This window comes from Tachypleus tridentatus, chromosome 10 (genome assembly GCF_004210375.1).
Source record: "Tachypleus tridentatus isolate NWPU-2018 chromosome 10, ASM421037v1, whole genome shotgun sequence".
Lineage (NCBI taxonomy): Eukaryota > Metazoa > Arthropoda > Merostomata > Xiphosura > Limulidae > Tachypleus > Tachypleus tridentatus.
In genome coordinates this window covers 58,821,635-58,835,996 of record NC_134834.1, presented here as the reverse complement: position 1 = coordinate 58,835,996, position 14,362 = coordinate 58,821,635, and the positions used below count along the sequence as shown (strand labels likewise).

Below are 14,362 nucleotides of genomic sequence, written 5' to 3'. Positions count from 1 at the left end.
TAATTTTTCAGAGAGAAAAAAAATACTCCCATATATTTTAAAGAATCAGATTGATTCTGTGAAGTATAGGTCTGTTGGTTATTATCAAGTGTTACTTTCATACTTGTTGTGTTTTTTTTTTGTGCGTATAGACAAAAATTCATATCTAATGAAAAACACCCTTATAACAGTAAATAATAATGTAAAGTAGCCTGGATATTCCACCATAAGAAAAATAGTGGTAAAGCTTTCTTATATAAATCAGTGTTACCTGTAACACAACTAAATGTACAAGTCCAAGATGAAAGTATAGCGATCGATATAACACAAACAACAGTAATATTATAACAATAGTTGATATAAACTGCTTACCAAACGGAGACTTAGACACCTTATACCAATTTAATAAAATTGAGTATAATAAGAAATATATAACTATAGGAGATTCTTTTTGGCCTCACTTATTTTTCACACCCAAGATGTTTTCGATTATATATGTGTTAATTGTACATGTTTATCTGTATTCATTACGAAAACCTGTATGTTTTATAATATTGTTGATACACGCTTTAATAAAGTACACTTTTTCTCCTTTTCTTACATCACTGATATCTTTTTAAAACGTTTTTAGCTAATGTTACAATTCAACTTGATAAAAATTTCTTTCTAAAACTATAAAGCTTGTGAGTTAATAAAAAATTTATATTCTAACCTAACACTACAACATATTACCATCACACAATAGTGACGCGACATTTTACCAGTTAAATCCTTCTAACGTCATGCACTAAGACTTTTATTATATCGTATAAGTTTACAGGAAACCCACAGATACTGATAAATATCTGATTATACATCAAAGCGCACTAACGGAGTAGAGATGGACGTCATAAAGTGTTTAGGTGGGTTAAGACGTTCGACTCGTAATCTGAGGGTCGTGGGTTCGAATCCCCGTCACACTAACATGCTCGCCCTTTCAACCGTGGAGGCGTTATAATGTTACAGTCAATCCCGCTATTATTTGGTAAAAGAGTAGCCCAAGGATTGGCGGTGGTTGGTGATGACTAGCTGTCTTACACTGCTAAATTAGGGACGGCTAGCGCAGATAGCCCATGTGTAGTTTTGCGTGAAATTCAAACTAAACCTATATTAAATATATTGAATGTCGAATCCCGGTCATTATCACAGTAAAGTCACAATTTACAACTGTTAGTTGTATCTTGCATCTGAGTTGCCTTTATTTTTATTATCATTGTAAAGAAAAATGTGCTAAATTATATAAATCTAATCTGAAAATGCTAAGAGGAAGTTGTGTTTAATATTATTCAATGGAAAACTCTAACTTCCACAAGAATATATTTTTTTCCCCTAAAATTTGGAGTTTTAGACGTGAAAAGAAAAAAAAAACAATTATTAAATTTACTTTCTTCAAGGTGAAAACAAGTTTGACTTCGAGTTTAACGAAGCATAACTGGGACAGTTATAACTACTCATTTGAAACCAGCCATGTAGAATGAGAAGCAAACTCGACAACGGTTAAAGCACTTGATTTTTTCCCTCTAGCTATAGCCCACATAGAACTAAATGAAACGTTCGATAAGGTTGATTATTTGTTTAACGTTCAAAAGATGAAAGTTGTCTAATATTTTTAGAACCGTGTAGATATGTTAGTGGGTAATAAAACAAACCCAGTGTACTGCTGTAACAATTGCTTTTACCATTTGGCTTTATATGTACATCATGTTACGTTGTGTTTTTTTTTCGTTTACATTACCACTTTATTCAGGGTTTAAGCATTGAAATAAATTATTTGGAATGAACTTCATTTTAAGTAAATCTATAAATCTTTCCCATTTATATTTCTAAATCTTAACATTATAGATATCCATATACTAGAAAGATATTTTGTCATACAAAATATGCCTTATTTAAACACATCCCCCCCCCCAAAAAAAATCTTATTATTATAACGGTCATATTTTTTCTTGGCTGCAATGAAATTATTTATATTTTTCGATGAAGTCTCTGATAAACAAATTAATAATTCTCAAGAAATGTTTTGGCCTATATAAACGTTTTTTCTATTGAGATATATTGTTTCAATTAACCGTTGAATTTTTATAACATTTTGTAGAAGACAATTATTACTTAAACCTATTATTTTGTATCTTTTCAATTATCGTTTTACCCAAAGTCCTATCAGTTTCTTAGCAAAGAATTAATTCTAGGCCTATGCTGATTTGCAAGTTAATTAGATGTATATGGATGCATGTGAAATTATTAACTCAAAGTACAAGAATGTATGTTTAGCGATAGGTTACTAACGTCATCAGACTTTTCCCAAAAAAAAAAGGAGAGAAGGTACATTTGTGACAGGAAATCAACCTGTCCTTTTATTTATTTTGACACAGTGATTTGATTGGTAATATGCCACTGGTTAATTACTTCAGAAATAGTCGTTCTTTACCTTGGGCCCAGCATGGCCAAGTGTGTAATCTGAGGGTTGCGGATTCGAATCCCGGTCGCACAAAACATGCTCACCCTTTCAGCCGTGGGGGTGTTATAATGTGACGGTCAATCTCATTATTCGTTGGTAAAAGAGTAGCCCAAGAGTTGGCGGTGGGTGGTGATGACTAGTTGCCTTCCCTTCTAGTCTTACACTGCTAAATTAGGGACGGCTAGCGCAGATAGCCCTCGAGTAGCTTTGCCGAAATTCAGAAAACAAACAAATCTTTACCTTGTTTCACGGTTAATGACTTTTTTTTTCGGTGTGTGTGTGTGTGTTTAAAGGATGCATTAATGTAAAATTTACTTCTTATTAAGAAATTCCTTTTGGAATGATTTTTTTTTCCTTTTGTAATTAACTGTCTTTACATTAATATGTCTCTGGGAATAAACCACGTGACCTGTTTATCTTAATGATACAATTGTTAAAGATAAAAATTAACTTTATGATAAATTATTCTGATCTGTAAACAATGAATTTTATTATTATTCTTTTTTCCTCAAAGAAGATTTATAACGATTTCATTATAACTTGTTTCTGCATACTTTTATTACATATAAACATTTACACTTACACCGATATTACTTCTCATACACTGAACACACTCAATTTTCCAGATATTTTCGACTGAAGTGTATTGCTAAAGTTTGTATTCTCTCAGAGATAATCAGTCAACGAGTTACGTTAATAATGAACAGCAGCTACATATATTAAAAGTTGCTTGTGCGATTTAATATAGAAATACCAACTTTATTCTTTTGAAACTAGTTCTACGTCTGCTTGTTTTCTAATTAATATAATGAAACATGTAATTCCAGAGATGGTTCGTCTATGAATTAATGAAAGTAGAAACTTGTTTTCAGTGCTAACACAATTTTGTAATGCTTAACATATTCTTATATTACGAGTGCCATTGTTTTCTTCAGGGCCAAGTCTAAAAACGCGGGGAAGTGCCTTCGTGATAAACTGGAGAAGATTGGTCTGAATCTTCCCGCGGGTCGTCGGAAAGCTGCCAACGTCACTCTGCTTACCTCCCTTGTGGAAGGTAAGCCGATCAATCTACGGGAGACACCACTTAATTAACACCAGCTCTTGGTTATGTTAATTTACGTGGCGCCAGATGTTGTAACTAACACATAGCTGTATCTTTGTATCAACTGTTTAGACGACCATATCCAAGAGATAGACAAGAAAACTGTAGTCATAAGATAGTTTTCAATTTTAAAATACGTGTATTTAGATCATGTAGTGGAAAGAAGTAAAAACAGGCAAGTTCTTCTTCCAGATAAAAACTAATTTTTTTTGTGAGAGATGTTAATGTTAAATTTACTAAACACTTTGGTAATCTCATAAACAGGACAACAAAATCATCTCAGATAAAATCCAGTAACAATACATATATATAAATGTATTTCTGCATTTTCTCAAACTACTTTACATAGTTGTGTGTTTGTTTCGAAAAGAGAACATTTTTGTCAAAACAGAAGTTTAGATTTAGCACTGTTACAACGTTTCTGTTAAATATACTATGTCACACTGTTATTTCGTTTTTTTGTTTGATATATATGTTATTAGCCACATATAAGACTTTATTGTATAATTATCTTAATAGAGATAATCACTTGAGGCTACTGTTGCGTTTAATAGTAGAGAGTGGGTGAGATAAAAATTTCTAGCAATTGGGACTAATAGGTTTTAAATAGTTTAGTGTTTTATATGTGGTTAACGTGTAGATATATTATTTTTGTGAAATATATATCACATATTCCGAGATTGATTGAATTATGTTTTATTTCAAAAGGATACTTAACTTTGTGCACGTGTCCTTGTACATAATATACGTTTGGTATATTTTCTTTACATAAAGTATATTTCGTAAATGTTTGTCAGTCCCTATTCAAAACCATAAATAAAAATTTAGCTGAAGTCGGAGAGTCTGTAAACAATTTTCATTGATACATTTACGGTCACAGTTTCGTACAAAATATAATATCCTGCTTCACACTTAAACAAAATTAACTTATAAATGAAGCGGTAAGCTTTAGAATATCTGAATTAAAATCTAGTGCAGTAGAAATATTTTCGTTGATTGAAAGAAATGTATATAATTGAAACTTATTGTCCAGGAGAAGCAATCCACCTTGCTAGAGATCTTGGTTATGTCTGTGAAACTGAGTTTCCTTCACGCCAGGTAGCAGAATATTTGTCTCGAAACGTTTCAGACCCAAACGAAATATTTAGAAGAAAGGATATATTACTGGCTTCCAAGTAAGTGCGATTTTTTTTCCTTTTCTGTATAGATATAATACTATCATGTAATGTCCTTTTTAAGAAGATACTGTTTTGAAAATCCTCTTGTTCTGTTATGTGTTGAAATTCCATTGAGAAATAACATAAGGTAATAAATAAAAACTCAAATGAACTGAGAGGGAAAGGCCATACAGTACTGCCTTTTACCTGACTGTTTTGTGGATTGTGACAGTATATTTCCAGGGTAAAACCAATACAAATTCCAGGTAAAATCATACTCACGTGAACCTGTTAGATATACTAATCAGCCGTTTTTATGGGTTTTCTACAACTGCTTTGGCTTCCAACATCGCACTTTTGACATATTTATGGTGTAACTTGTAGTTGTTTCTTAATATATTTTGTACAGTTTCTTTGACTTAAAAGATCACACCTTTCACATGTTTATGGTATAAACACCTATGGTTTCTCATTATATTTTGAAAAAAAAATTGTGACTTTGAAGATCGTGTTTTTGACATGTTAATAGTGTAAAATGTATAAATAGTATGTTTTGTACAGTATCCTTGACTCCAAAGATCACATTTTGGACATGTTTATAGCATAACTTGTAATGGCTTTAGAATAAAATTCTACTAATTTGCAGAAATTTTAACAACCAGGTATTTACAACTGAAATGTTAGAAACCACGTAAGATATAGTTTGGAAAAGTGAGTTTTATTATTTTAAAATATGAATAAGTACACACTAAGCTCTGCAGTCCCGTTAACCTCCATATACATATAAACGTTATGAGCCCATGCAGCATATATATATTTTTATTTGTTATATGCGTAACTCGAGGAATTGTTATTTGATTAACTTCTTTCTTTCCCAAGATTCGCATGTATCTATATTTGTCAAGCAATTTTATGTACCTGTTTCACAATAACAATGAGGAATGCAGTTTTATCGTTTAACTTTTCGTTAAGTTATTCAGTATTAATTATTTCCTTCTTATTCTGTATCTATTTTTAACCTATCTACCTCATTGTCTGTTAAATATGTGTCATTCTATTTCTCTGCTTTAGTTTGCTTTTGGATAATATTATCATAATATTTGTTTTTTATACACCAAGTTTTGTTTCTCATCATGCACTGAAAGAAATGTTTATGGTTTATCATCTGTTCTTATTTCTTATATCACTTATTCTTTTCACCAAGGTTAATGTCTGTAAATCGACATACATTATTACTTCCTATTATGTACAGTCACATGACAACACTTTGTACTATCGTGTAAGCGTGTTTTCAGTTTAAAGTAACACTTCAAAATCTAAGTATTTCACGACCAATATACATCAGAAATTTAAATAGTTCAAATTGTCGGTTTTAAGTTTAAGTCAGTTGAATCCAATTCGGGCAATGGTTGTATCTATTTACATTTTGAAGTGGTCATAAATCTCTGTCGTGTAACAAGACAAAATAGAAAACCAATATTAAAACTCCCTAAAAACGTCGCATCAAAATTCACTCAGTAAATTCTTTAAAAAAATAGTGTTGCTCCAAGTAGATAGTGTAAAAATAATTGTGTACAGTTTATATGTGTGAGTGTTAATATATGCAATTCTTATGTACCCTTTATAGAATTTCATAATACACGTCAATTTCATTGCCTAACATTTGTTGAACACAAACATTTTAAACCGAGTAACAGGATTGCACTGAACTTCAGTTTACTGTTTTTAGCTTTGGAGTTTTTAACTTTTCTGGATCTTATTCATTTTGTGATTTAGAGTATGTTGAAAACTAAACAAATGTCAATGTTGAATCAGAGTATGTTGGTCCACTGAATTATCTCTGAAGTTTTTAAAGAAAAGAAGTTTCAAGTTTTAATACACTCACATGTAGAAAGTGTGTGACATTATCTTTTTATTGAAACATAATGAAGTCGGTACTTGTTTTTCCAAGAATTTCCACTATGCTGATCTACAGGAAAATAAATAACAAAGAAGAAACGGTATAGAAATAATAGAGATAATAAATATTCATTAAACACTTTAAACGTGGTATTTACGTACTCAAGTTTTTGTTCTCTTTGAATTTCCACTTTAGTTTTATTCAATTGCTCTTTTCAGTAAATATCTGGATGAAAAAAGAAGCATTGAACGCTTTTTTTAAAATGACAACATAATGTAAGGAATATCTTTCTCTCTATCATTATTCAAACACGAGTTAAAAATGTAACTGAACAGCTGAAACGTGATGAAATTCAACAAGATATATTTTGTTTCTTGTAAACCACATACAAAAAAATATAGGATACACTGTTATGACCGTACACAGGTATCGAACCCTGATTTGTAGCGTTATAACTGTTTATTCGTATCACCATATCACTTGGGATTTATATATGTTTTAAAGCTGTATTGAATAGGCGTTTGTATTATATGGAAATAATATCCTATCACTTCACTATTAGAAGCAAACTAATCTTTATAAAAGTCTCAGTGGTGTTTTTCAACTTAAGTCCATTTTATTTTAAATTTTCCGTAACAATTACCGTTAAAACTAGTTCTAGAATTTCTAAACATCTTATGTTAGTGTACTGTGTAATTATTCTCTAGCACCGTAAGTTCTGTTAAGTTGTACAAATGTTGTAGAAAAATATTAACTGCAATGAAAAGCGCATTAAAGTAAGAACTAGGGTCCATATAAAATCCATTACTTTCAAATATTTTATCTAAGCTGTTTTTGTACCAAGTTTCTCGTTGGTTCATGACATACGAGTCGTAGAAAGAATGTAAAAATAGTGCCATCAATAGTGCAATAAACACATTAATTGCCACTCGGGTTCTCTGCGTATTATACGTAGGAAATGAGTGATTTTATTGAATTTTCCTGGCAATTTCTAAGATGTGTTGTAACAGACAAAAACATCAAATTACTCGATGTAATACAACGTGACCCCACCAATAGCGAACTGTATAAAAATAAGTTGTTAATTATTTACTGAATAAAAAACCAAGCGAGGTTCAGTGGTTAACAGTACGGACTAGGAACAGAAGTTCTATGGTTCGGGCTCCGCACTTTGGAGCCGCGGGTGCATTTCAGGAACAGCGGTAAAATTTTTCAAGTGGTCCGCAAAGTGGGGTGTTATTGACTTATTGCTTTTCTTTAAGTTACAACTCATAAACTTCAGACGGTTAATGCAGATTACTCTCTAGTATCTTTACGCGAAATATAACCAACAAGATACTGAATAAATTTACTTATGGATTGATCGACTAATATAAGGGGAAAAAATCACCTAAAGCATCATTTGCTCCTCACAATGTTATAGAATCCCTTTTTTTTTCTAACAACAAATACATTTAGACTACATGAGCTCTGATTGAAGTGTGTTTTCGTAATAACGTGAAATTCAAATTATTTACAGGAACATTTATTGCTTCAAACTTTCTCTCGTCCTCTATTAACTGCGTGTTTCTTTAAAACAGAGAGAAAAGTTTAGATAAACCAGGAATGTAATTGTTATTCTTATTGATATCGAGGATTCTTATGATGTAATTAATTTGAATTGATTATTAAGAAGTCGTGAATATAGAAATAATCAAACAAGTAGTATTTGAATGCTATATCGAACGAAACTGTCTAGACAAAGTGGTATTATACACTGACTCTGTTTAGATTACCGAAGTGTATTGTGGTATTGATTTTAGATGGCTGAGTTAAATATGAAAACCAACAGTAGAAACTGTGAAAAACGTGCGTATATGTATGTAGAGGCTCACGGTTTGTAAGTTTCACAGATCCACACGTGGGACTGAAAGTACGTACACAGACATTGATCTCGACAACCCACAGTTAAAGCTCTCGAAATTGGAACGTTTTAATAAGCAGGTTACATGGACCATTCTTCCTTCATAGTTACATTCAAAATACAGCACTAAATCATTCCAAAGTTAGCGTACTGGTAATTACAGTAGGGGGAAATAAGTATGGCACTTTTTCATGCAGCACACACCCCTATGTACCTCTACTTACTTGGGATGATTGCACAACACCTGGGTTGAAATACGTGTGTCCCAGTTTTGTTTTCTGACGTTACAGAAATACAAATGGTCAGAGAATTCAATCTTTTTTATTCTGATATTCAAGTAGGAAAAATAAGAACATTTCATTTCTTGAATAGAAAAGTTTCACCCTGATGATCATTTCTGAAAAACGTAATGAAAAATGTTTTATTTTTCCCAATATGTGTTGCGCAGAGGGTTGAATATGTTATACTGAAGCGGTTACGTGAGAACCACAGCTCCTATAAAGTTGTCTTGGAAGACCGTGCACTGGAATTGCCTTTTCACACTTTTTGGCGCTCGTAGTTAGTTATGTCACCGTAAATTGATCACTACTGAAAAATATATGTAACGCTATTTCTTATGCAATATTCATATATTCAAATCGTAAGTACTTGTTCGGATAGGAATTTTAAAATATGAAAGCTGGGAACATTCCTTGTGCTAGTGGTTTTTAAAGGAAACAGAAATTTGGATTAACTTTAGACACTGAACCATGCAGAAAGAGCCCTACCTCAACAGTGTAGGCATAACAAGCAAAGTATCCCGGCTTGTAACACGTAAGAATTCATGAACACCAAAGGTCAGTGACAATAGCCGTTCAGTTGACCCACTTGTCAGTACGCTACATAATAATAAAAAAAAATATTTCTGAAAACCAACGCCAAGAGGGTTAACCAAAATAAAGCTTCTAGTTATACCCCTCCTTAACTTAACCTCAAACAGCTGGCAAATGGATTTTTGTGTGTTTGGAACGAGAGCTAGGAACTGTTGTTTTTTTACACTAGAAACCATTCAGCAAGGAGTGTTGTGTTTAGGACGTAATGATATTACAGATAGTTGTAATATAGTGGTATAGTACTATTGTAAGTTCCAAGATCGTTATGAACGGACTTGGTGACATAGACTGTTATGATATGATAAAAGTTCGAAGATCGTTTGTCTGTTTTTAGATAGCTAGACTATTGTTTACCCAATTTATGCCCATTTTTGTTATTATGTACTCTTTCTATATTCATCTTGTGTTGTGAAATGGAATAAATAAAATCTTTGCTATATATTCAGATTATGTCCAGCTTGTTATTAAATGCTAATTTGTTTGTTACATATTGAATTTATGTCCATTTGACGTTGTTAGATGCTAGTATTTTGTTGTATACCCAAAATATGTCCATATTGTATTATTAAATGGTATTTTTATCATATCAGTGATTAAACCGCAGCCAACGAATGGTTGTATTACTACGCCATTATTTCTAAACCGCAAGGAAAATCGCTTGTCATGTATTTCCGTGGCAGTTGTCATAGAAAAAACAACTATAATCGACATTGTCTATTAACGGTCTTTTGTAATAAACATTTCCTTACAACATCGTTGGACTTTACTCACGATCTTGTGAACCTTGCGGCATCAAAATGGAAGATATTATTCTGCAATATAATAGGTAGAAGTTGTTGTTTTTTTCCCTATATCAGGATAAATAAATGGAATATGTTTCTGGAACATGATAAGTGGAAGACATCTTCCTGCAATGTTATACTGCCAGGTCCATATATTTTGATGTGTAATGAATACGAATTAAATTTACAAATGAACAGTTGTTCCCCATTCCGTATTTTCTATGATGTAGTACTACGAAGGACAAACTACACGGATAGCATTTATTAGCAACTAATATTTGTAAAGTACTATCATTTTATTGAATTTTTAACATCACTCACGTATTTTACCGATGTAATATGATAAAGATCACAGAACGTAGAGTGAAACGTATTGTACTTAATACGTTCTTTGTTGAGAAGTGACGCCCGATTCTTCACGGTGTTCTTAAATAATTTGTGTACTGTTACTGGTTACAAACTAACATAAATTGACTTACAGGGGCTTATGTTTGCTGAACAACCCCCATAGCTTGACTGTGTGATACACGTTCTTGCTTTAGCTTCTCCGTATCAAGGAAACTTGTTAAAAGATCTGCATTGAGTCATAATGGTTATATTTATTTTCATATTATTGAAGATGATTTATAAAGTTTAATGCAATGGTTACGATACGTTTAAATAAACACAAAAATGATCATGCAAAGAGTTATTTTTCGTCAACTTATTGAGCCAGCTGAACTTTATATAGAATTTCATATCACAGATAAAGCAAACCTACGAAAAAAGTAAGCTTAGGTTTTTCGATATTTGTAGTCCACACAAAATATTAATCAATACTTGAATAAATAACATAAGTTAATAGTCTTTGTGATATTATATTAGCTAGTATACAATGAACATCAGACAAATGCTACAATAATATAGATTAGTGATATCCGTTTGATTCTACCTTTACGAGGTTTACCCATTTGACGGTGTCTCTTTGAGAATTCATTAGACGTTAGTGTAAGTCTTTATTATATTTACTTTACAATTAAGGTTTATTTTTATTTGATACCTTTATTACTGTTTCCTTTTTATTGAATAAAATCGTTGAATAAATTTCTCAATGGATATCCCACTGTATTTTCTCTTCATTAGTGTTGGGTATAATAACTTGAATTAAACCCAAGTTTTATCGAAGTGCGATATTTCGACTTGGTTTTATGGATCTGCATAGCACATCTGGTTAAAGTGCAAAGGTATGATAAAATATTGCAAGATGAGTGAAAAACTTATAAACTGACTTAATACAGGTCACTACTACGAAATTTGTTTAATAGTGGATTAATTAAGTTCTTTGTTCCAGCAATATGCATTTTTTGTGATTTCTAAAGTGTTTAGAAATATTCCCATCCGTTTCACGAATTTCAGTGTGCCTGATATCTTCGAACAAAAAAGTACGTTACCTCACATTCTACACAACATGAGTTACTTTATCATGTATTTGTGTAAGATTTTTTATGCTTGTCGGTCTCAGTAATTTAATTAAAATTATGTTGTAGTTATAATAATATACATTTTGTTATTTGTTTAGATATGAAATTATCAATATGGTCTTGCAGTTTTTCTATAAAGTAAATAACTATTTTACTTGAATAACATACACTTTAACGCGATAGGAATCATACAGAAACGACAAAAATGTACTTTTTCACTCTCATTATTGTTTCATTTTAAAGTAAATAATTATCTCTACGCCTTTATATTCGCATTTTTAAGTCCATAGCAGATTAATGGTAAGTTTACTGATTTACAACACTCGAATCTATAGCATGATTCCCCACGCTGGATAGAGTGTAGATAATTCATAGTATAGCTTTACACCAAGAAATAACAATAATATTTTTATTTAATGTTCTTGAATCTAGGTAAATAGCTCTTTAATTACAAATTGATCTCAATGAAGTAACGAAAATTGTTGTTTTTTGTATAAAAACAACGATCATATAGATAATAAAGCAATTGTCTCGGATATTACGATTATTATTTTTAATAATAATTTTCCTTATTCCTAAGTTTGCTGGAGGCATAAGTTATTTATCTGTTGTTTTTTTTTTTGGCTCAGGCAAATAGTAAAAGAATTTGTGGATCTACTCAAGCAAGACAGATCACCCTTGTGCAATACTAGGCCTCAAGTCATCATTGAACCCAATATTCAACGCCATCTATCGCACTTTTCTCTCATGACCCACGGTTTTGGTAGTCCAGCTATTGTGGCAGCTCTGTCGACAGTTCAGAGTTACCTCACGGAGTCACTCAAGTACTTAGAGAAGCAGATTAACAACTTCCAAAACCCGTCAGCAGCAAGTGTTGTTAACATTAAGAAAGATGAGAAAAAGTAGCGTTTATTAAAGTTAAAATATCTTGGTAGTGAACGTGTCAAGCTTTTCGAGTCATGTCAAATGCTCAAGTATCAAATACTACAACATTAATGACTAACTGATAAATGAAATCATCGAACAGCTCATATAACTCTATGTAAGTATAGAGGTGCATCGATTGTTGGTGCTGTTCACTTGAAAATGCTCAAAATTATACTAAGCATGATAATTGGAAGGAATCGTTTTGTAAGACATTCAGGACTTATAAGTCACAAGGCTGTTGTTATTTTTCGACGAAAAATTAACAAACATTTCTCATCAATTTGTCATTTTGACGTTTCTAAAATCGGCTGTCAGATAAAATAAGTTGTACGGGAGTGACAGTGAAGACAAAGGTTTGAAATACACAATTTGTGCGCATCTGAAAATGAAAATAAAATCTAAATATGATTTGCAGTAATAGGTTACTGATTTTCTCGTGTCTTAGAGTTTATGGTACAGGATTCGACAACGTGTGGCATATTGCGACGTGTGTGATCGTTCTGAGTTGAAGGAGGTTAACTGTTTTTGAACTTATAGAAACATGATAATGGGAATAAAACTAACATGATGAAAGTATAAATTGATTGATTTTTATTTGTTTCTGACGCTTTCTTTTTCAATTTTATTTTTTCGATTTTTATACAATAATGATTATTAAATAATTATTTTTTTACATCTTTCAAAAGTATATTTTAAAGGAAAAGGGTCATTCAGATTATTAAAACTCAATTCATAATTTTATTTAAGAACTACTTAGTCGGTAATGTTCGAATTTTATATTTTTTAGCCTTAATTTCGTTTTATAATTTTTAAAGTTTTTTTTTTGTGAGACAAAGAGTGCAAAGTTTTGAGTAGGACATGATTGAGAATTCGAATTTTGTATTGTATATTTTCGGGTTGTTGGTGCAAGGTTAATTAATGAAACTTCTACCTCACTGTGAAAACAAAACTATTGTCGTAGTAAGTATAACTGAAATAATTTTCAAGTTTTTCATCAGATTATGTTCTTTGATTTAATTATTGATTGTGAAGTAAATATACTGTTTACGTAAAACAAAGAAGAATATTGTATCATAAGTTAATGTCTACCACGGTTATATGGGAAAAATATTCGTGGATCAAATGTAAGTTATTTTTCCACAACAGAATTTTTTAACTGTCGTAAGAAGAGTTATAACGTAACAAACATATCGAAATTAGAGGGATATTTGTAATACGTTTTATCTACTGTAACTAACAGTCTGTTTTTTATATTTAAAATGTCATGGATTGTGTTTTATTTTAATAAATTGTTATGTGTACAAATGATGCTATCATCATTCGAACAATTCGACTGAAGTAATTTTCGAACAACAAAAAACATGTGACTGATCAATGTACCGTTTCGAGAACATTCTGATACTATTTTGTTTTTCCAACTTCACTTTAAGCTATGCCAATCAATCAAAATTTAAAGTGAGAACGTTAGCAGAGAAAACTAACTAAAAAGTAAAGGATTCAATGAAAATAATAATCACCTTCTGACTTATAAGTTTTCACCGATTTTTTTAGGGTAACTAGTAATGAAGTGCTCGTTATTTGGTATATGAGAAACAATGATTGTTGTAGAATTGATTCATCTCTCACAGAATAAAAGGAGAAAGATGTGTTAATTGCTAATTGAAAAATTTTATGTATTGTCAAAGCCTATACCACTAGTGAAAAATAAATAGCTCAAGGAGAGTTTGTTTAATCCGAAATCACACGAAAAAAACTTATAAAATATTTGTTTACTGCTCTGAGG

At 31.4% G+C, this 14,362-nt stretch overlaps 1 protein-coding gene across 4 annotated transcripts in view; it reads left to right on the top strand.

The window, feature by feature from the left end:
- Window positions 1-13,884, top strand: part of LOC143229365 (transcription factor AP-2-epsilon-like) — a 164,094-nt gene extending 150,210 nt beyond the window's left edge. For all 4 annotated transcript variants that reach the window (XM_076461597.1, XM_076461598.1, XM_076461596.1 and 1 more), the window contains exons 5-7: window positions 3,412-3,530; window positions 4,612-4,753; window positions 12,282-13,884. In XM_076461597.1, coding sequence (XP_076317712.1) covers window positions 3,412-3,530; window positions 4,612-4,753; window positions 12,282-12,558 — 538 coding nt within the window. In that variant the 3' untranslated portion in view covers window positions 12,559-13,884. The remainder of the gene's footprint in view (window positions 1-3,411; window positions 3,531-4,611; window positions 4,754-12,281) is intronic.
- The last annotated feature ends 478 nt before the right edge of the window (window positions 13,885-14,362 follow it).